Source organism: Lepisosteus platostomus, chromosome 9 (genome assembly GCF_059453375.1).
Source record: "Lepisosteus platostomus isolate fLepPlt1 chromosome 9, fLepPlt1.hap1, whole genome shotgun sequence".
In the NCBI taxonomy this organism is placed as follows: Eukaryota; Metazoa; Chordata; class Actinopteri; order Semionotiformes; family Lepisosteidae; genus Lepisosteus; species Lepisosteus platostomus.
Window position 1 is genome coordinate 37,985,001 of NC_142619.1, and position 22,500 is coordinate 38,007,500.

Below are 22,500 nucleotides of genomic sequence, written 5' to 3' on the forward strand. Positions count from 1 at the left end.
AGAAGTACATTGCATTTTTTTCAGTGTTGCTTTTTGACAGAGTGCATGCAATGGAAATGCACTCCCAGCAATAGGCAAAATTACAAAGATGGCAAAAAAAATTGTAGATGAATTAAAAATTGCCATATTACTGCAAAGATGAGTGATTAAAATACTAGCCTTTGATAGCGGTATGAGCTGGATATCATTTGGACATCCTCTCACACAATTTAGCAGTGTCTGTTTTGGCCCATGCTGTCCCTAATCATCTCCCAGAGCGAATTAAAGCTGGTTGTAGTCTTTATTTTTCAGTCTCCTGTCAGGTGTATCCCATAACATTTCAGTGGGGTTAAGGTTAGACATCTGGGAGGCCACATCAGTTTCAAAATCTGTTGTTGTTCTTTCTGATGCAGTGCAAGTCAATTTAGTTCAGACTGACTGCATGTTCAGGGTCGTTACCATGTTAAAAAATGAGCCCTTCACCTTCCAGTTGCCGTGCTGATGGTGCAGCTTGTCACTGAAAAGCAGAATGATATTGTACCTTTTTAAATGTACCTTCTGTCTTCACTACATCTCTTGTTTGTGCACCAGAAAAACAGCCCCAAAGCTTCACCTCACCACCTTCCTTAGTCACTGCAAGCATTACACATCACTCTCCCATCTCCTTTTCTTCTGATGTACTTTTGTCTTGAAGTCACGAAGTTCAAACATTACTTGTATTGCAATTTAAAAGGTCTTTGTTGTTTGGTCCCCATTCTAGACATCTGTGACAGGTTTTGACTACATTCCCTTTTGATATATTTGGATTTGTTGCAAGCTTGAATTAAGCAGCACGTTGAGTTAGGCACCAGTTACTTTTGTACTTTTAGATCAGGTTTTCTTGTCATTGTTTTTCTTATAGACCTTTTTCTAAGAGACAGCTCTTAGTAATTACCCTCAGTGTCAGCAAAATACAAACCTAAACATATAATTATTATAAACAAAGTTGTTGTTAATTATAAGACATTAAAAACAGAAATACATATAATTTTTGTTATAGCTAATCTACAGTTAAAGCCTTTTGCAACAGCTCTCAGACAGGATTGGCTATTGTCCAAAATAACATGCATGATCATTCTCTGGGCAAATAATATGTGTGTGCAGATCTATATAATGTTGCATATTTATGTATCAACTAATGCTATATTTGTTTGAAATAAAAGTCTCTCAATTTCAGCCATTTACTAAACCTTAGCAACTTGGCTGATGACTTTTTAACTCTTTTTCTATAACTTAGTTGTTTAAAGAATAGTTTCAGAATACTGGCATAAATTCCTTTTACTAATTTTAACACTACTGCAGACGCACTGTAAAAGCAGGGAATAACAAATTTGTGGCTCAGGCATCAAACTTTGATGTCAGTGTCTCCTATTACTGGTGTCTTATCAATTAGTTTGATTAGAAAAGCTTTGAGAAGAATATAAATCCATAATGCAAGCAAGAAATATAACTGAGTCATTGTAGAGGGAGTCTCTTGAATGACGCCCACAAGTGTACTTTAAGGGGATTTGATTCAATTTGATTTACATTTGGTAAATGTGAACAAATAGAATATAGCATGTCATTTAGAAGCTAGGTCTATACTCTTGGCTTGGATTAAAAGCAATTTGTGTGGGATCTTGGACATTGAAGTTGATTCATGAATTGTAGTGCTTAAGTATACATCAGAAGCATAACTAATAGTTTTGCCTGTGAACGCAAGCTTTGTTTTACTGGCTTGCATGCAAAAGTCCCTGCATCATGTTTTGGATAATCTGTGGGACCACTTGAACCTGTGGCACCATTAATAGTGAATAAGAGGTGGATGAGCTGTTTTGTAAACCTCCATGAAAGACGTAAACATTCATTGAGAGGACGTCTGTAAGTGACGTATTTGGGAAAAATAGATTGAATACAGAAATATTAATTGCATGCATGATTTTTAGAAACTGGAACAAACATATTTTTCAGTAGTTTATACTGTTATTTAATGGGGGTCTTCAAATGCCTTTATTAATCAGTGCATCTTATCTTAGACAGGGATGTCCCCACTGTAGGCACCAGTATAGTTGCAGTTCCTAGACAGAAGGGCTGTTGAAGTGTTTGTACAGATGCAGATGTGTCTAGCTAGATAAAAACCCCAATCTGAGTGTAGACCAGATGGCTAAACTCCTTGTCAGGGTGAAAATTCTTAGATGATGACAGCTTATGTGACATTGTGGTGTACTTAAAAAGATATAGGTAGAACAGTAGGAGAGAACTGTATTTTCATAACTCTGTATATATATGGCTTACACCTTTATCCATAATTACTTAAATTTGCTCCCATCTGTATATTTTATTAAACAATTTAGGTGAAGTACCTTGCTCAAGGTAACAGCTGTGTTCACCTGGGATTTGAACCCACAACCATCCAGATATATATCTAGAACCCTAACCACTGCTCCACACTGCTGCCCACTTGATGCATTTTAAATTCACCAGGTAGAGTGTGTCTATCTTGTTTATTTGTGTTAGGGGGCAAAAGGTTGTTTCCTTTGTTGCATCAGTTTAGGTGGCGGGCACACCTAAGAATATTCTTTAAATAAAGAAATCAGACCTGCCTTTATTTCTAGAGTTTAGTTCTCTTCTGAGTTCACTAGTATGGTCAATGTTTGAGATTTAGAATAGAAGTTTGAATAAGGTGATGTAAGGTATGAATTCTTAGAACACCCTCCAGTTGTCAGTTTTAGTTGGTAGATATTTATTTCTGTTTTAAGTCTACGTGTGTGATAGTTGTTTAATACATTGTCTTTTATATTAGTACCTGGTAATTTATTCACCACAAAATTGTTCACAGAAGACAGGACATCGTATCCCAGTCTTCTAAATCTTTGCAGTGTGTCAGAAGTACTGAAAATATTTTTTTCTGTAGTCATTAATAAATTGTTTTTATTAGTAAAACAATGTGACCCTACTGCAGAAAAAAACTATTTTCACCTATGTCTGTTTTCCAAATAAAATGGAGAGTAATCATCGAAGACTTAAAATAGAATAAACAGTAATCACAAGGAGATGTCAGCTAATCGGAGAGATTTGGTGGTAAAAATAGAAATAAGTAGGGACTTTTAGCATTGATAGGTGATACTGTAAAAGGCTACCAAACACAGCTGAAGGATGACTTGAGAATAGTGATCTGGACTCTCAGTGAATGCAGATAGTGGGAAGCTGACTACATATGACAATAGGCTAGATGAAGTTTAGAACTAGTTAAAGGTAGTTGAAAGTGAATTTTTGAAAGGCAAGAGACAATCTTTCCCTGTGGATAGCTCACTACAACAGTTCCCCATCATCTTCAGGTCTCTAATGCTGGAGTCTGATCCATGCCTTGTCAGTTTGGGTTTACTACAGAGCTCAGCACCCAGGGCACTGCCAGTCATACAGCAGACTGTGGACATGCAGGTGATACAGCGCCTCACCAAGCAAGTCAGAGCTCGTAACATAGCAGGATCTGTACTGCAAGGAGTGAAGTGACGGGCTAAAAACCTTCCTTGAGCCACAATGCCCCTACACTGCAGAACCAAAATGGCATCAGGACACAGAAGGTGTCATAACCAAAAACAGCACCTCTGGGGGGAGTAACAAGCCCACCCAGGTTGTGGTTATAACTGACATTTTTCTCTGCTGCCAGGCTGAACTTGCAGCCTGGACTTGAAGGCAGACCGCTTCTGAGATGTGGCACTGCCTATGTGAAGTGCCTGTTGCTTCCTGTCTGAGCTGGATGATATAGTTCACTCCGGGTCACTGGAAAAGCAGGGTGGCAGTTGTAAGGTTGGATTTCCTGTCCCAAGGCCATTCTGTAGCACTGTGAACAAGGACATTCTGCAGTGCAGCAGCCACTGGGCCTACTTGTGCCCTACTACTTCATCTATCAGCAGCCCCCCTGTGCTCATACCTATCAAACAGCAGTAAGAGCAGCCCAGCCTCTACTGACTGGCGCTTGAAGGGGGCTTATTTCTGCCTTCCTCGCCATCATCTCTCACTGTATACAGAAGCTGGCGGAGGAAGCAGAGAGCATCTTGCCTTTGGACAGCAGCTGTTCCACTTCCACCTCAGAGCTCAGCAGTAAGCAACTACTGCTGCAGGTCCCCTCCGAGCCCTGTGAGCCCAATAAGCAGAACCAAGAGGAGGATAAATGATGGAACCAGCCCTGGCTGGTTTTACTCAGAGTGACCTGAGCTAAAACAGCAGCCTCTACATTGTGTGGAACGAGGCTAGTGTATGCAAAGAACTGTGCACAGAGACAGTGCAGAAATAAGACAGAACTGAGCACACTCTTAAGCCCCCAGGTTTCTATACGTAGATCAGTGTTAACTACATAAATACTCTTTCAGAAAAAGTCTAATTTGGAGATTTTTTGTTATTGGTTCACCTTATTTAAGGTTTCTTAAAACATTTCTTGAACAATGTCTCCTATGTTTAAGAAATATTTTATTATTGGAACTCTTGTACACAAATAAAAAGTAATGTGTTCTCTTTTAAACCTAGTCCACGATAAAGATAATACCTTTTTGTTGAGTTTTTATGCAGCAAGCATTTGTTTTTATATTGTTTAAGAGTTAATTATCTACACTAATTGCTAAAGAATCATGAGTTATTATCCGTTTTGTTGGTAGTGACGTCTTTAGTCCTCTTAAGTAAAAAAAGTTTTCTTAAAAATGTTGCAAATTATTTGAGTTTGCTAGGCACCCAATCAGTGCTTAAAAGCACATGTGGAGCTCATTGGTGATGAGGAGAGATAAATTGCCATGCAATTACTCTATTGGGATATTACTATTGGTATTACACTCTGGAGAAACACAAAAACCATTTGCAATGAAGCCTGCAGTGTAGATGCACCTTCATGATTTAGCACCTTCTTGGTAAATATGTAGTTATATCAATGATGGCCACTTTAATTTTCAAACTGACTTTTGCTGTGACCATTAGTAAGAATCAGTTAAAATGCAGAAATCTGTTGCATTTCCCTTGTCCCTAATAAGACATATTAATACTCACCTGGTGAGGATTATTTAACTTAAAAGAAGCAGACCTACTGTACAAAACAACTGAAGGCTAATGTACTCTTTTGAGTGAATTAGTGTAGTCAGTCTCAAGGATCTAGTGGAGAATGTTGGGAAATAAGAAGTCTCTACATCTGTAAATATTTTGTTTCTGTGTTTTCTGTCGTGTGTGTTTGTTTGTTTAATATTTTTTTTTATCTTATAAGTTACTGCCTGTTTATTTGTTAACTACCAAAGTGTTCATAGAAAATTAAAGAAGCTATGTGACCTTGCTGCCTTGTTCCTTACTAGTGGGTCAGTGCTATTATTTAACTTTTATAAGTTGCTTATACTCAGGCTGTTGTCAGGACTGACTATTATAGTTTGACTAACATTTGACTTGAATGTTAAAACACTTTAACCTCTAATTAACCTCTGTTACTACTCACACCCCCACTCCCCACTCCATGTAACTATTCCATGTGAAATCTCTACCAAATCTTTGAGGTTGTGCACAGTATAATGAAACATTACCTGCCAATCACAATAAATCATTTTAAGGATAAAATATTGATGAGTAATTAAAGAACAACAGTGTAAATGGCACAGTGGTCTACATCTCACTTGCATGACTCAGTATGCCTCTAATATTATATGAATATACATATATGAAAATACTTTTTATTGTCTATAGAAATACAGGGATCTCTGTGCTATATAGAAAACTACAAAAAACAGCAGAGGGGCACATATATGTAAGGATGATAGTAGAGACATAGTGCTATTACTGGAACAGTGGCAATGTTGATAATGTAGTTCTATATGATGAACAAAGGAACAGCAACATAGTTCTTTACAACAAAAAATCCAACTAACAACAAAGGATTAGAAATTTGAGAATCTGAAGAACAACAATCTGGAGACTGAGAGGGTGATTTTTTATTTTTTCAAATGGCATATGAAAAGTTTGTGTGTGAGTTTTAACACTGCTGGAAGTGGCCCATTCAACCCATTTTGTAAGGCAAGTATTGGGGAAAAAAAGAATGAAGTAAGAAGTGCCATGTGAATCTTGGACCTTTTTATACGGATAAATGTTGAGCTAATTTAGTTAGGATGTTTCATACCGATGGAATCAGCCTATTCAGCAAAGCAAAATCCATTCTACAATGTTAAAGCAGAAAATAATTTGGCTAAGTGGAAAATTATATTTATATCACAAAATGTGAGAGTGCTTGAATCCATGCTACATATTTTCATAAAGCCTTAAAACTATACTAATAGAGAAGGACAACTAATATTCCAACAAAGTAGTACTTAGAACTAGGCTGTTACACAGAGGACATGACTGACGTACAGTAGGCTCATTTTCAAGACTCAGTGGGATGGATGTGCCAAATATCAGGGCAGGTTATAAAGATATTAATGCAATAGAAAAGGAACAGTTTTAAAGAAACTGATAATGTATGCCATCAGTGATGTCTTAATGGTATCACAAGAAATATCCTGTTATTACAGTAGTAAAAATAATAAAGTAACTTCTTATTTGATGACCACCCCTTTCAAGAGTGTACAGGCCTGCGATTGAAGTCCAGATGAAGGCCATTCTAGTCTGATTGAAATCTAGGAAATATAAATTATTTTGGAAGGTTGCACTCACGAGGAAAGAGTGTCTTCTTTTCACAAAACTTATATACCTATATTTTCTTTCAGCTGGCTTGAGCCCTGCAGAAATCCAGCAGTTATGGAAAGAAGTGACTGGGGCACACAATATGGAAGATAATGGCATTAAACATGGAGGGCTTGACCTCTCTACTAACAACTCTTCCTCTACTACCTCTACCACTTCCAAAGCATCACCACCTATTACCCATCATTCCATAGTGAATGGCCAGTCTTCAATCCTCAATGCAAGGAGAGATAGGTACAATTCCTATTTATTATTTTTCTCACACTTAGAATAACAAAAGATGGAGTTGCATGTATGATCTTCTGTTGCATATGTCAGCACAACACTCAAAGCTTTGTTTGCATTTATTTCAAGGTGTTTATTCCTTTAGGGCCAACATATTCTTTGTTTATTTGTTTAATAGTTTATTAATGCTTCTATAATAGTGAAACCGGTGAAGAGGATTTCCCTTATGATAGCAGAAAGTTTAATAAGCATGCTTATACAAAATCAAATGCAAGCAGGTATTTCAGAAAAATGTGTATACAAAAAGATAAGTGCTTTAGTGTTTTTTCTTTTGAAATAGCTTTACTATGTGGCTTGTCATATAAACAGAATACATGATTCCAAGATGGGGTTTTTTATGGTGTTTATACTTGTGATGGACCTTTTATATGCAATACTGCTGGAATGGAAGTCTGTTCACATTTCTGTCTGTCTTATTTATTATTTAAGCGCTTCCACAGTATGTTAAGTATTTAGAAATGGTGCAGACCTCCAGAAAGGTAGATGTGTTCTATAACCGACTTAACATAGACAGAAGACGAGCTGGAGCTAAAACGCACAGTAACAAAATCTTCAAAAGCAGACATCAACAAAAAAAAAAAGAAAAAGAAAAGACTTTTTATCCGTATGTGTCCCCTGGGCTCCTTGCTTCTCATGATGATCCAACAAGAAATATTGTCAAGAAGAGTCTCTTACCTACAAGGCCTAGATCAATGAGAGGGAGAGCTTGGTATAAAACAGTTTGTGAGCTCTGTTATAATACTGCCAAACCTAATGCAACAGAAGCTTAAAGGTTAACTGTCAGCTTTAATAGAATATATAGTGAATGTAGGGTTATAGGCAACCTTTGATTTTTTCTTCTTCAAGACTGTTTTGACAGAGGTATGTTCTTAAAAAACAGAAGTCACAGGTACATGTATGTTAAATCACACCCTGTAAAGTCTAATGTGACTGCCTCCCTCAGATAAATATACATCATTGATATGTTGTGTATGCTTACATTACATATGTTAGTGTTTCCATTTTATAGATGATAATATGGGTTTGTGTGGGTAAGAGAGAGGGAGGAATCGTATAAAATTAAAAACATTTTTCTGTAGACAAAGTGAAATTCATATATGAGGTACTTCTGCAAAGGCTGCTGAAATTCATAAATGATTAAACTGATATTGCCCTGGTATTTCCTCTGTCTAAATGGTTTCTGCACATCCGTGTTAGTTCTATAGCTGAACATCGCAGCTCAAAAACATAAAGCATTGCATCATTGTCGTCTAGCTACACAATCTAATGACAATGCCCAGTTCTTATTTTTTCATTTTCTTTATTAACAATCATCTTTGACTCTGTTTCTTTCTTAATTGGAACATCATCCAACCTTGGCAGTTGAACTATTCAATAGAATGATTATTTTTTTCTGACTGCACTGAGCTCAATTGACCTGTTTTGACCCGTTTGTCACTGATTGTAACCTGACAGGCGCTAGCAGCCTCAAACGATTATGGCTTTTGGGATGACTCTGACGCCGGTTTCTTCTCCTTCAGCTCATTACATGAGGAGACTGGGGCCTCCCACTCTCTCTACGGCCATGGAGTGTGCAAATGGCCTGGTTGTGAAAGCATCTGTGAAGATTTTGGCCAGTTTTTGAAGTAAGTTGCCAAGGATTTATAGCTTCTGGAACATTTTCATTTTCCTTTCCAGGAATTCTAATTTGTAAGCTTCTCTTGCTTTACTTGTCTAATTATGTGTGTGAGGTCTAAGACTGCATGAGTGTGGAGCAGGGGGTCTTTGTATTATCTATGTGCAGTTACAATCTAAGCATTTAGCAGTCAAAGCAAAGCCAATATTTTGTTGAGTTCTCTTGAATGTAAGCCATACTCAATTGACATACAGTATGCAGTTTGCCTTCAGAGAATAGTGACTTTGTCCATAGGGGGTCATTAAGCTTTAAGTACAAGTGTAAAGCTTGGTTATAAAAGGTTCCTTATTGGAATTCGACTTCCTCAGCCCTTGAGGTCAGATAATAGAGCTCTGGGTAATGTGTGGGCTGCATGTTCCTATGAAAACTAAAGGACAGTTTATTTTCGTTTAGCTTTAATTTTGCTCCCAGGGAATAAGCAGTTTATTTCAAAGGGTTAAATGAAGGAACAGTGTTTCCTGTAAAAGGAAGTCAAGGCTGTTAAGGTTACACTGTTACATTTGAAAGTCTAAAGATTAAGACTGACAAATCTCGAAACCTCCTAGATGCACAAAATGTTGATAGGTTTGTGAAAATGTGAGAAGCTAATGGCAGTTTGTATAGATGCATAGCTTTACAATCTGTGAATCCAGTGTTGTCATGGTGCAGCTAACCGAGTGAATGAACTCTTCATGCTCCATCAACAATTTAGTTAATTAGCTCATTTGTAATTGGTCTGCTTTGTTGCCAGGATGTTAGTAGGGACATCAAAGAAGAGGTGTTTGCAGTGCTGCAGATTATAGGTTATCACATAGCCACTCAGAAGAGAGAGCCGTTGTCTAAGAAAGAGAAATCGTAAATTTAAATATTTTAATTAGATTTGTAATTAAGTCCCAAATAATGATCTTGCAGCATTTTATAGGTTTAAACCCCCCATGCAAGTGACATCATAATGCAGGGAAATGATGAATCTCGTTGATGTTGTTTCCCCTTTAATTTCACTGTTAATCAACAGTTACAAATTGATTAATTTAAAGGTTTCTTAAAAGTAATTCATGGGAATGATAGTTTGCTACACTTGGAAATTATATTAATATTATATTGTACAGTATGAATAGTATAAATGTTAATGAAAGTGATTATTTTCAATGTGAGTGAAGTGTTGAGTACAACAGACCTAAAAACAAAATGTTTTCCTATATAGTCAGACATATTGTACAACATTTTCTTTCCAAATGCAAGCTTTGCTTGTTTGTAATTAAATTAAATGTTTTTTTCAATGGTATATTTTTATTTCATTTTCTATTCTGTCTATAGGTTTGCAATAGGTATGATCGTATTTTCTTTTTTATTTATGGCGGCTTTTTTGTTTTGTGCCCACGAACATGCTCTGTGTTAACCTCATAATGAAAAATGTGGAGATTAAAAAGTTAAGACATGAAAACCTGCTCTTACTTACTCATGGTATCTATTCCAATCCATTAACCTGAGTATTTTGAAAAATAGCATAAGCATATAACAGTACCATTACCAGATCTGATAAATACAGTGAAAAGAGAATTGAAGTCATTAAGATGTCCAGAGGCAGCTGTATCTATGTTGTCTGCACAAAGAAAAGTGAACATACTACTGCTGAGTTAATGCAACTGTACTGTACTTGAATGAAAAATGAATAATGTCTGCTTATCCATGTCATGAAAAGCTGAGCACAGTCTAGCTTTGTGGATTTCAGCAGCAGACTAATAAAAAGTCCTAAAAGAGTCTAGTTTATGTTCTGAAGTTGAACCTTTGCTTCTAAGGAGAAGTTTACCTTCTAGCTTGAGTAAAGAGCTAGCTGTGCAGCAGCATGTCAGTGGGGGATTATAGCTGAAAACAGTGGCTTTGCCTCATTTTTCTCATCATAGCAAAGGATTTTCGCCATAGTCAAAAGTTACGTGAGTGAATGAAACATACATTTGAAATGTTTTGATTTGTGATTTTGACACTTTTTTTGGCTGTTCTCCTAAAACCTGTAATCCTTTGATTGTTTTTGCTTATTTTTTAAAGAAGTTAATAACTTGTGAATAAGCATAAGGTACAGTAGCATACATATAAAAAAGGAAGATTGGAAGTGTATTTTTTAAGCACTTGGCTTTGGAGCAAAATAATCTTGCTTTAATAGGATGAAACAGGAGTGCAGTCATGAAGTATTCACTGCTGACTCGCATATATCATGTTCCTCTGGATCTGTTCTGCAGTGACTGGATTGCCTTTAGTAGAGTGGTCTCATTTTCTCTTTTCCCTGGTTTAAGGAAATTTTATTCAATTTCTTGGGATGCTCTTCACAAGTACACTTTCACAAAAATAGTTTTTCAGTTATTAGGTGTCCCGTGGCTTCCTTTAGGACATTGTGTATTCAGTCAAAACTCTTTGGCAAATTCATTGTTTATATTCCTGCTGTCTATCTCTACATACACACAAGTATTTCTTATCACAATAGTGGCATTACAATAAACAGGAACAGCTTGTGGGGTAAGGTGAGGACACACTAAACATAATTGCAGGTAGTATTTTTCATGAGAAACCTCAAGACTCTTTTAGTAACAAACAGTATGATCATCTAATTTCTGTAGGCCAGTGGCAAATTAATATTCCTACAATACCACACTTTCTTTTCCTTTGTAATGATGAAACAGGGTAGATTACAGTATAGCATTCAGGGAAGTAGACAAGTGTACTTTAACCTGCATGTAGCAGACACCAACAAACAAAGCATGATCTACAGTACAAAGATGGCTAATGTTTTCCTACTATGGAGAAATCATTGTTAGTGTCAGCGAAAACCTTTTCATGCTTTAGGAGATGTGTCAGTTATCCCCCAGTAACGATCAGGTTTGTTATTCGAAGCGTGAACACAGAGTTTAAAACAGTTTACATAAGAAATCTGTCAAAATCAAATGCCAGAGTGACTGAAAATCATTTCTTTCCTGATGGCTGTTTCAGATTCCCTATCAAATGAGTACAGTGGAGTTCCTAACCTTTATTTTGTTGTTGAAAGTTCAGCACACAATGCTGATTATTTTGTGCATTTCTATCTGTTTTATCTGTAGACACACCAGAGCACTGTGGCTTGGCACATTATGAAGCTTAATTACCAGAAGCTTCAGTTTATTTGTACATAGTACGTAAAGAACTCAAGCAAAAAAAAATAACTTAAATCACATTCCCGTGCAATGGGGTGAACAGCAGAGAGAGAAGAGTGTTGCAATAATCTTTCATAGTAACTTAGGGAATTCTTGGTTTTTGTTTTTAGTCCTATAAACGATGTATTTTTTACGCACTGGGAAAATGAGCATAAAAAGGTGGAAAAGTAGATGATTTTCCCCTTCCCACTAGTGTCTCTTTTTATTCATGACTCATTCTTTGTAGCAAGCAAAGTATTTGCTAAATCTCATACACTCATGTGGCTTTGTACCTGGCCTTAAAGTAAATCCTTAATCTATATCTTCCCCTGATGCCCAAGCTTGTCCTTGTGTCTCATTCAGTATAAACGTTAGGCTCTCTAAAAACATTTTTCGACTGAAAACATAACAATATTCCCCTAGATATTTATTATGTGTTATATATTGTTATTAATCTCTTTGTTAAGCACATTGATGGAGGGATGAATGCACAGTGACTAAAGCACACCTTGGCCCAGAAACAATCTCTTTATAATAGGAGTAATGCTTTTTTGTGAAATCCCTGAATATATTATTGAATTTTTTTAACATCTGTTAAGTTGTGAGAAAAAAAAAATCTAGCAAAAATGCTAATTTATTGATTAAATAGTGAAAAAAATCCTTATAATTTTAAAACTGTTGTTTCTAAAACCTGCGTGAGTCAGAAAATGTATTTCTTTACATTCATTAAGCTCCTATTCTTAATGTACAATATAGTAGAGATTATGTGTTAAACACAATTATATATATGTGTCTATCTGGTTGGGATTTTAATTTTTGAAATGGACGGTTTCTGCTGTGGCCTGGACGGAACCAAACAGAAACCTTATTGTGCTATGACTGATACTGTACCTGATCAAGGTATTTCCTATGAAATCCACATCATAGAACTTCCTAACATTCAGTTAATGAGGAATGGATAGGAATGACCTAGAGTCCTGTAGATCAGATCCATAAAATGTGCAAGCAGGGAGTAGTCAGCCAGGAATAATCAATCTAGTGCTACAGGGGCCTTCCCCATGCCGAGTCACTTCTTGAAATGTCTTCTCCGTTTCCACCAATTCTTGCAAATGTCCTTGCTCTGTTCATCACCATTCCTCTTCTTCCAAAGTTTTGTCTCAGATGCATGTGATTTCTGATTGATTTTGGATTGCTTTTGGGAGTTGGTTGATTAATTATTCTACCACAAGATCTAATATATTATATGTACCATATTGGTCAGAATATAAGGTCAAATTTAAAGCATCTTTACTTTTCAGAAAATTACACAAATATGCGTATCATAAGAAGCAGTTATGATAATGTCACAGCAGCGCATGGGGAAAAATAAATGACTGCTCTATTTTCGAATCCAGCAAAACTTGCCAGATCTGAGGAGTTTTGAGGAGAATCCACCAGCATGGTGGCACCACACATGGTTGAGGAAGTGGAGATAGGCACCTCGCACCCTCCTACCTTCAGCCCATTACTCTTTCCAGGTCACAGGGCATGCAGTCAGGTACAGGAGGTTCAGTGCTGAGTAGAGAAGGGGTGTGTCGCTCACTGGGGACACTGCAAGCCTGTGGGTGACTGGGAAACGACATTCCGATCATACGGTTTAGCCAGCTGAGCCACTGGGGAGCACAGAAAGGGTTCTGCAACAGTCTTGACTTGACTTAGAGCGTAGTTCACGGCTGAAGGAAGAGTTCTTATTTTCTGAAAAATTGAGCTAATATGGTATAGATTTTTGTATTGATATATAAAACATAAACCAGAGAGTATATATTCTCTTAGAATATATATTCAGCACATATAGCCAGTTTGGTAGTTAATACTTAATCTGTGGATCTTATTAAGTCTTTTCTTCAAAGAAGCTTTAACAATGTGGCTAGTGCCTGTTATTGGTTTCAGTGCACTTCCACAATGTTTCTGCTTGTGTTATCTACATATGTGTGTATCAGCCCTCCCCCCATAAGAAAAGTTGAACTAAGGAAACTTTGTTCTATAATGACAGCATCATGCTTCCAGTGACTAAAGATATGCAGTAGGATGGGGTGCCAACCCATCACCATGGAACTTATAGGGTTCAATCTCTGAACCCCAGTTTTAACCTGATAGGAGCCACCAGTTCTTTACAGTATATGAATGTGTAGTGTTTGTATAGATCAACCATAGACTCTTGTTTACTCGGTACTTAGGTTCCTGACATAGCACATATACCCAAAATCGCATAGAATCAGAACACCCCCTTAGACCCTCCTATTCCCCTCCCTTAAACAAGTAAAATTAATTGTAAGTGGATTAGTATTATGAAAACAGTAATACAGGAAATACAGTACTGTACAAAATAGATCAAATAAAATGTCATAATAAAAAGGTAAACGATGTTAAAGGTATGGTGAGGAAACACCATCATCTCCTAGTGATGATAGTGATGAATATGAAAGGAGTGTGCAGCTGATGACGGTGAAGACAACAGTGATGATGATGAAGGTGCTGTACACTCGACTTCCGCCTCTATTCAGACTTGCTCTCCAGCAAGATTGTTGCTGGAGATAGATAGTCCAGCAAGGAGATGTCGGAGGCTGTGCGCTTGGGAGACAGCCTATGAGTGGAGGAGGTGGCTGTGGTGGTAGTGAGGGGGTAGTAGCTCTGGCATGGGGGTTGGGAGTGGTCACTGCGTCTCGAGAAGTCGGTGTTGCGGGCTCTACCCATTTTCTTTTGCCGCACGTTGATGAAAGCAACAGAATGCTACAGGCTTTGTAACTGGTTCCCAAAGCGTACTGTAGCTCAGGTGGAATTTGTGAGAATTCGTGCATTATTAGATTTTTCTTTTATTTTTTCATCGCCGACCGCACATACACAGATTTGCATAAAATATTTTTAGCTTAAAGATATTTTGCGTAAAATGTGAGTCTGCTCTTTACTTCAGTGTTGACCTCTTTACCCACAGGAATTTTCCCAGAAAAAAATGCCAAGGTGATAGCCTTAAATGCAAGAACATTTTTATAAATGTCATATTACTAAATAGTCTCATGTGAATGAAACCAAACAGTCACCTATGTAGCACTAGCCTTGATAGTTTCTGGAATTCAGTTTGATACCTTCAGCTTTGGAGCAGGTGGCCTTTTAAAATGCTGTTTTTTTAACCTTATTTGATTTTTCTAAGAAGTGATATACATATTCCGTGCTGTACACATTTCTATATCTATGTCAAATCTGTATTTGTATTGTTTTTTATCCTTTGCTTTCTAATTTTTTGGAGTGAACCTACTGTAATTTGATCGCACCTCACGAAAGGAGACATTTTATTTGTCATCTATTTAACTTATATTCTCTGTTGCCACATCTTTATTACCTACAGCCTGAATAAATGGCAAGTGAAGTCACTAACCTGACCAGCAGTGACGGTAACTGGTTGTTAATTAAAACCCAGAAGGCAGCAAAGATAGTTCTTCTCAGCGCTGCCAGGCTGCTGGCTGGATGTGACAAGACCTTTAAAACTGAGAGAGAGCATCTGTAATGTGAAGGCTGAAATGTTTATATATTCACAATGAAAGCAGTAAAGTGTACTATCACCTTTTTCTTTTAAGGTTAGTGGCTTTATACTGGTGCTAGTACATGTAGGCAATAACAATTGAAAAACACTATTTTAAATTGTGTGCTGCTATTCCTTCATCATACAAAGGACAATAATGGCTTCTTCTCAAGTCATTGGAATAGTACGCATCTTTTTAGGGATGACACATTTACATGTAGTTTCAAATATTTTCTAAATTTGACTTTATTTACAAATTACTACACATCGCATAGGAAAATTATTTTTTTCTTGAAAAAAAATTAAGAGCTAATAACAAGAAGCCAGGTTTCACACATAAATACTAAGAGCCAGACACTTACAACATAGATTCTCACTGCTTTGCTGAGCGTCAACCGACCACATCATTTATTCCATTTTGAAAACAAAAATCAATATACCTATAAAGTGACCCATAAATTAGAACTGGCTTGAGGAATGTTTGTTCAGTGCTGCCTTTTTGAAGGCACCCATTTAATTTCTTCTTCACCTCTCTGTTTGAACTACAGTGTCTGTAAGAGGCTCATTAGGGGACATTAGGGACTAAAGCTAACCAGAATTCCAGGGCTTGCTTTGGTTTTATTAATGCATAGCAGAGTAGGATGCGCTTAAATATTTCATAGGCATTCAGTAATTTGTGTGTAATCGGCTTGTTAGCAGGATAGTAGAAGGCGAATAGGTCTGTAAAATAGTGTTAGACGGTGCACGGGTAATTCACAGACCTTTAGCATTAGGAACAGCTGTTACTTAAAAAAAACACGATGGTGCTGGGAAATAGAACTGGCAATAAGTAGAAAACTTAATAAAGGTTTTGTAACAAGCGTCTTCAGGGATAACAGCCCACTTGGTCCTTTTGAAGCAGCTATAATTTATGACATATGCAATATATCAAGTGCATAAGATAGCATTATGGAGCATTGAAATGAAAAGGGTATTTGCAACATTAGTTCCAACTTCTTGCAAGGGACGTGATTAAATGATTAATGAAATGTCCCTTTGCATATGCATTCTGAAACAGCAATTAGGCACGGGCTGAGGAAACCTACCAATCCTCTCATTTTTTAGCGCCATCTCATTCCTGATTTATAAATCATAGAGAATTGTAACGCATCAGACCTGAAACAGTTACAAAAGCATAAACGGGAATAAAATAAAATTATCATAAATACGCACATCCATAATTGAATGCTAATGCAGTACATAGTGATCGAGTTTTTAGCCATTGTGCTTACATATCTCCTCCTATTCCTCTGCTTTGATTGGCATAATTAGGTAGGGTAATGAATAGGCACTGTTATTTAGCATATCACTGGTAAACAATAGTAAGGCAAGGAGAAAAAAAAAAGATGTGGCAGAGGTATATATGTGTATTTCAAGCTCTCAGTAATGCACTGGAGGCTGTTCTATAAATGATCATTGAAGGGCTGCAAGCTAGCCTATAATTACAGGAAAGAAAGTGGCAGCTCTGGCATTTCATAACCATGTGTCCTCGAAGAGTGCTTTGTGAGTTTGTCACCAATGATAATTTAGATAGAGGCTCATTACTGAACATCACAACACTTTTAAAACCTTTCGCCTTCATACCAGAGAATAAAGGTCTATTTTAATGGCAAGGTTCTTTTGTGTTCTACAGACAAAATCCAATCAAGACAAAACCTCATTGACTGTTATTGCAGTCTACAGTTTCTATTCTAAAGAAGGGCTGAACAGATAAATTGAATACGTCTCAGGGAAAAATATGCACATTGAAGCAAACATTTTGTAAATGTGACTTAAGTGAATGTGCAGTTAGTGATTATTTGCAAAAAAAATGAATAGTTTTTTAAAATTCTTTTCATGCCTATTGTTCTCAGTGCTGTTAAGTGAACATTTTGAACTATAAAGCATTTTTACTTTCCAAATCCCTCCCTATCCCAACATATTATGTTGCATTAGCAACCCAATGAACCTATGCTTAATTTGTAACTTAATATGAAAGTTTGTTTCAGAATCAACATAAAGTTCTCTCTGCAAATGAAAAAGGGTTTATGTCATTGTGGCTTTACTGACTAGCCAAGACTGTGATGAAAAACCAAACAGGCCTTTATATATTTAAATTTGTGGTCTCAACGAAAATGTCTACAAGATCATAAAGAAGAAGCACATGAACCAGCCAAGCTCACGTGACATATTGTGTTTCCCAAAATGGCAAAGAATAAAATCTGTATTCTTTGATTGCTACATTGCCTTTTTATTGTAATCTGTTTAACCTCAATAATGATAACATCGATTTAATTACTGATAAGTCAGAAAAAAACTAGTCTCATGTCATTTATTATGTTTTAATTGTGCATCAATATACTGTTGGTTTTCAGGCACCTTAACAGTGAGCATGCTTTGGACGACAGAAGTACTGCACAGTGCCGTGTTCAGATGCAAGTTGTACAGCAATTAGAAATACAGGTACTTCTGAAGCTCATCAATCTTGTGTCTATTATATAGTCAATCAGTTTCTATCAGTTTTAATAGAAGTCTTTATTACTTTTTAATTAAATTCATGCTGCACTAATTGTCTTGCTTTTTATTTTAACAAAATGCATTTCTTCTAGTTTATATTAATGAAATACATTTATACCTGAAGATAGCAGTAAAAAATTAGCGACTATTTTAAGTAGACAGAGCATGACCTAATTAAATTAATACAGTAGTAAGAAAATTAATCCTCTAATTGAAAGACCGTATTTGTCAGCAGAGCATAAATTTAAAGGAATTAATTGTATTCATGTAATTTATTACATTGTCAATAGTCTCAAAAGTGTAGGCCAAATTTGGTTCAAATCACCTTTTAATTATCTTAATATTCAACAATATAATATGTGTTTGTAGCTTTTACTAAATAATGTTGTTTCATTCGTATCTGAATATGTCGTTTCTCTGGAATTTATTTTCCGCTTTTTTAGAGTTTCTTATTTATTGGATTCTCTTCTGGGAAACAAAACCTGGTTTATGTACAAAAAAAAATAATACTTTTGCTGACTTAAAAAGCTACACAAGCTGATGCCAACAGTGTGACCAATTATAGTAGTTTTGCTGTGTTTTTGAGCCCCAGCAAGGTCCGTCAATTGTAATGAGACCCAGTGCAGTGTGGATGCTGGCTCAGTGGCGGAGTTCAGCATTTCACACTGCCTGGTCTCTGTCACTCTATTGAATTAGATTGATGATGGCAGATTGCAGGGGCACTAACTGGACCTCCGAGGGAAAGGATGAAGTGTGTAGGCAATCCTTGCAGGCACTTCGCTTGGAGGACCCTTCACCCCTTCACAGCTGTTGGCACTAGTCCATTCCTAACAGTGTCCACAGGACTTTAAGTAGACACTGAGGACCTTCTAATTTATGGTCTTAGTAACTTGTTACTGTCAAAGCATCTGTGACCTAAATTCTGTTATTGACAAAAAGATGAAGTGTTATTTGTTTTCCCTGACCTTTTACTACTCCATACTTCCAAGTTTTTTTTTCCTCCTTCTTCTGGTGAAAGTCTCACTTTCTTCCAGCCAAAGCATAGAGACTCAGACTTCTTATATGCAGGATTCATTACAGCGAGACAAGCTCGGTAACAAGATGTATCACTGCGGTAAAATAACAGCATCAGTCAATTCTAAAATGCTTAGTGTTCTCACTTTTTTCCCCCCCTGCTTTTCACTAACAGCTTTCTAAAGAACGTGAACGTCTTCAGGCAATGATGACCCACTTGCACATGCGACCCTCAGAGCCCAAGCCGTCTCCAAAACCTGTGAGTGCATATTGCTCTATAAACAGTAAATAGGACAGTAAATGTATCAGGCAGAAAATGAACAACTTAGCCAGAGTTAGAAAACATTGAAAGTGATGAAGTGCAAGGCAATGAAAGCAAAAGCAAAATGCAATAGCTTTTTAAATTGTATGTTTCTTTAAAATAATGTTATGTTATACAAATCCTATCAGATCTTCGCGGCAGGTGACACTAAACACAATACACCCATAAGTGTACAAATCACAGCCTTGTCTCTGTTGCCAAAATGTTAGAACATCTTACTGTGATAGATTTACTGTTGAAAACAACCTGTTGGCCAGCAATTGCTGTTTAGCTGTGTTACTAAGGTAGCACTTACAGCAGTATGAAGCAAAAATGATCTTTCTTATCTTTTATATTGGAAAAAAAAGGTAAAATGTTATTTAACTAGCAGGAGCTGTTGAAGCTAAAGTGAGGGAATATAAGATGTTCTATAGCTATAATTTTAGCTGCCTTTTACAGTACATTGAAATTGATATACACATTGGAAAAGAAGAAATGGGAAAAGGTCTGTAAATGGCTGCCTTTAGTATACTGCATGGTCTTTTTATTTTTTATTGCTGTATATAAAAATGGGCTAATTAAAATGAGTTACCATTGTTAGCAGAAATATATAAAATGCTGTTTTTATGTATTTCTGTATGCAACTGTATGTTTGTTTATTTACTTGGTGAAACCTATAATTATATTCTAAATGTCCACAAATCACAAGCATTTAACATGTAATTAATGAAGAATGCTATAGTGTTTACTCAGAGAAATGAGGCTGTATATGTTTTTATAGTATTTCTTGTAAAACAATACACTTAGTAATTACCAAGCAAGCATTTTTGACGTAATTATTTATTTGACAATATAAGGTACTTAAAAATCTTTTTGGGGACAAAACATTGTTATTATGTTATGCTGCTGAGTAACTGTCTCATTTCAATAGAATAATTTTCCTCATCACTTCCTATCGTATAAAGTAGATAATCACAAGATAGAATAATTATCCCGTAAATCCATCAGGAATCTGCCGCTCGTTTTTTCCAATTAATTATTCAATCAGTAATTTTTTTAAAACTCCAGCAGCGTGGTTACATCTACACTAATAAAGAATTTTCAGCCTATAATCCAAAACAGAATATGAATGAATAATGTAAATGAAGTATTACATTACATAAACCACACATGAAAGAATTGCTAATTGCATTTGATGGTGGGCAATTAATACAGAATCATAGATGAGCAGTTTAAAATGAAACCACAGTTTAAGGTTCCCATTGGAGCTGGTGATATCTAAAGTGCTATATTGCACTGTTGGCCTTAAATTGGCTTAAAAGAATAAAAGTGGGTAATATACAAAAACTAAAATTTATATGCTGTACAAAAGAAGCTTCATAATTGATATCACAGTACAGATTTATGCCCTCATATGCAGTGGCTCAGTTGAAACAGCCCACACATTTGATAAATATTAATAGTATGAATTTATTACCAAGGAGGAATGAGCTCTGTTGGTTCATCACTGCACCCTTAACAGCTATCAGTACATGAACACAAGGTGCAACTGCACTGTCTATTATATGACCCCATTTACTCTCTGAATGGTACTTCATTAAATGTTACCTTTTGGCCATGCTATGGATGGATGAAAATCAAAGTTATCAAGGCTGCAAGTCCTGAATAATGAGTTTTACCCAACCTTGAATATATTCAGATGAGCTGAGGTAGCTAAGTGCTCATCCTAGCTTTTACATGCTTTTCCTCAGTTATGTTTAATAAATTCCATTTTGCTGGTGCGGGATTGTATGCCTGCAAACATGTTACGCTTGTTACTGCAGCTAGCAAAATATGTTAGCCTAACACCATAAATATACATACTACACACATGCTTTATAGAAATATTTATTATGAATGGCTCTGTATATATTTAACAGCATATTGAAACCTTTTGTTATTATCAGTGCTGAACATCTGAGACATAATTACAACTTCATAGTTTATATTGGTTTCACTTTGTGAGATGCATTTAGCATGGGGAAACCACAGTGCTTTTACTTTACAGACTGAGTTTGTTTCCTCAACAGGACATTTAACAAGGGATATGATTTTTTCCCCTTTTTCTCTACATGGGTTGTTATATTCTGAGATCTTACAAAAATATTTTTCTGCTCATGCAGATTTACTGAAATAATTGCTAAAATGAAAAATCCATATAGGATGGCCATTAATACATCAAACTGGTTACTGGGGTTGTATTTCAAAATATTTGTATATTGCATTTTTAGGTATAATGTACATTTAGAACAACAGCAAATGTGGTGACAGCTGTATTATCCATATACATATATGTTTGTACAGATGCTGTAATTACAGTATTGTGTAATGCAGATTTTTTTATAGCTACTGTAGCTGTAGTACAATGTACAGCCCTTCTCGATAAAGTCATTAAACAGCATTATCTTTTTTTGTAAACCTAACAAAGAAACTGCCGTCTCATTCTGCCCAGCTTACAGCAGAAGCTGAAAAACAGTTTGTGGTTTATTGGGAACAGATGCACTTGGGGATGCCTTCAGGGTGCCAGTCGTTATTATAAGACTGCTAATGTGCTTCTCCTGGCTGCTACCCAAGATAGAACAATTAGCTGGCATATGTTAATTTTTGTTTCCCTAACAAATCTCCTTATTTGTTATATGTGTAAAACATGCCCACAAAGATCAATCAACCTTCAACTCTTCATTTTCTTCCCATACAATGATACATTTGGTGACAAATACATCAGTCAAAAACAAACACATCTAAATTGCTGAAGTAAGCTTTTTTTTAGTAAGTTTTCAATTGCACAGAGCATTTTGCAGAATCTTCAGTTTACTTCTTCTGCACACCTTTAAAAATTGTGACTTAATCCTTCTGAGAATAAACTAAAATTGTGGTGCTGGTCATAGTTGTCTGTCTTTAATGAGGTTCTGTTTATGATGATAATTTATGTGGTACGCATGGCAGAGCCATTGGGTTTTTTATTTTTTTAGATGAGCAACACATGATTTCAGAGAGTAATATAAGGCATAATGATAACTGCTTTGCATACAAGCTACGCTTTTTCCTTTTTTCGTGGCGTGGCACCCACTTTCCTGGGTACATCAGCATTAAGTGACACTGTAATCATAAATTGAAAATGATACTTCCAGTAGAGTTGGCAAACTTGACATTTCATTATATTTGTTAACACATGCCACAAATGATTGTTAATGGGGAAATTCCATTCCCCTCTCACCATCTCCAATCAGATTTAATTTGAAAATTTTCA

The 22,500-nt window shown here is 36.2% G+C and overlaps 1 protein-coding gene across 10 annotated transcripts in view; it reads left to right on the forward strand.

Moving 5' to 3' along the window:
- The window catches only part of foxp2 (forkhead box P2), a 186,078-nt gene that overhangs the window by 148,874 nt on the left and 14,704 nt on the right, over nucleotides 1-22,500 (forward strand). For all 10 annotated transcript variants that reach the window (XM_088644887.1, XM_088644888.1, XM_088644891.1 and 7 more), the window contains 4 exons: nucleotides 6,729-6,939; nucleotides 8,511-8,615; nucleotides 17,755-17,842; nucleotides 19,086-19,169. In XM_088644887.1, coding sequence (XP_088501013.1) covers nucleotides 6,729-6,939; nucleotides 8,511-8,615; nucleotides 17,755-17,842; nucleotides 19,086-19,169 — 488 coding nt within the window. The remainder of the gene's footprint in view (nucleotides 1-6,728; nucleotides 6,940-8,510; nucleotides 8,616-17,754; nucleotides 17,843-19,085; nucleotides 19,170-22,500) is intronic.